The sequence below is a fragment of the Myotis brandtii genome, unplaced genomic scaffold (assembly GCF_000412655.1).
Source record: "Myotis brandtii unplaced genomic scaffold, ASM41265v1 scaffold317, whole genome shotgun sequence".
Classification (NCBI taxonomy): Eukaryota; Metazoa; Chordata; class Mammalia; order Chiroptera; family Vespertilionidae; genus Myotis; species Myotis brandtii.
In genome coordinates, this window is record NW_005362155.1 from 1,420,465 (window position 1) to 1,421,911 (window position 1,447).

The following is a 1,447-nucleotide window of genomic DNA, read 5'->3' on the forward strand; positions in this document are numbered from 1 at the left end:
CAATAAATGGTGATAAAGAACATTCTTTTCATAACCTAAATCCCTTTGTACCTTTAAAACTTTGTATGCTGTTAACAAATTTTAAAACAGAATATAAATTACAAACTGAGCATTCATGATAATGAACAGCTACAAGTAGCCTAAATGTCCATCCACAGCAGCTGCATGCGACAACTAAGAGCGAGCGTGATCTTTGCTTCCAAAGTCGTAAAGTACTCCAAGGCTGTTCAATGGAAGAGCCACTGCAGATCAATACACTTATGTGAAGGGGGAAAAAAATCCCCAAATAATACACTATTTTCCTATGGATACATAGTTGGTATCTATGTACAGGAAGGATGGTGACTAAAATGGTAAGCAGTTATCCCTGCAACGGGGGAGCAGAACTGGGGGCAGGTAGTCCAAGAAAACTTCAGGTGGATCTGTAATTCCCTATTTTTTCCAAGCTGAACACATTTATGTCAAAAGCCAACAACAATAAATGGAACTACTTTAAAATGGAGCTGGAGCTGCCATCCCGAAACTGCTTGTAATGTCTTATGCCTCAAATCTTTGAAATGTTAAAACTGGGCAAAATAACCTTTGCACTGGGCTTAAGCAACCTGTGCCCCAAAGAACTGACTAGAAAGATACAAGAAAGCAGCCCTAGCCTGTCTGGCTCAGTGGATAGAGCGTCAGCCCCTGGACTGAAGGGTCCCGGGTTCGATTCCAGTCAAGGGCACATACCTTGGCTGCAAGTCCCCCGGCCCTGATCGGGGGTGCATGCAGGAGGCAACCGATTGATGTGTCTCTCTCCTGAAAATTAAAAACTGTTCAGAAATGACTTTACTATGTTATCTGACCAACAGAAATAAATGCCCTCCTTGTATTGATATAATCGTTTCCCTTCCTTTTCTCATAAATACCCAATGCCTTTGTCTCTCCATCAGAACACTATTCGGAGCATCCCAAATAGCTGTTCTTATTGACCTCAAGGAAATGCTTGTTGCCTCTCATTTTGTCCTTTTATTTTTAGGTTCACGCATGCAGTGCTCACGCATTTTTTTTGCAAAGGCTGCAGACACGGATGAAATGTCAGCAACAGAGGCTTTTGGCTACTGAATTATGACTTTTCTCCCGTTTCTTTTTATTTGTCTGCACTTTCCAAACAGTGCTCTATAGAGAGTAGGCAGTGACTGTATCATCAGGAAAAGGAAAAGGTAAAGGACTTGAGTTTCCACGTGCGAGGCGGTGAGGGCAGGGGCCCCTGCACGGGCTGCTCAGGCCCCGCCGCTCACTTACTTGTCTGGGACGCCGGGTGCTCCTGGCTTCTCTGGAAGGGATACCTGAACAGCAGTTTATTGCCCCTGCTCCCCGAGCTCACCAGAATCACGCTGATGGGGCTGGTGTTGTCCCCCATTCTACCCGGGGGCCCGAGGGCGGGGGTGGAGGGTTGGGGGGGGAGGGC

General features: G+C 45.9%; 1 protein-coding gene across 2 annotated transcripts in view; it reads right to left on the reverse strand.

Moving 5' to 3' along the window:
• NPRL3 (NPR3-like, GATOR1 complex subunit) overlaps positions 1 to 1,435 on the reverse strand; it is a 40,547-nt gene extending 39,112 nt beyond the window's left edge. For both annotated transcript variants that reach the window (XM_005870340.2, XM_005870339.2), the window contains exon 1: positions 1,282 to 1,435. In XM_005870340.2, coding sequence (XP_005870402.1) covers positions 1,282 to 1,399 — 118 coding nt within the window. In that variant the 5' untranslated portion in view covers positions 1,400 to 1,435. The remainder of the gene's footprint in view (positions 1 to 1,281) is intronic.
• Between the last annotated feature and the right edge of the window lie 12 nt (positions 1,436 to 1,447).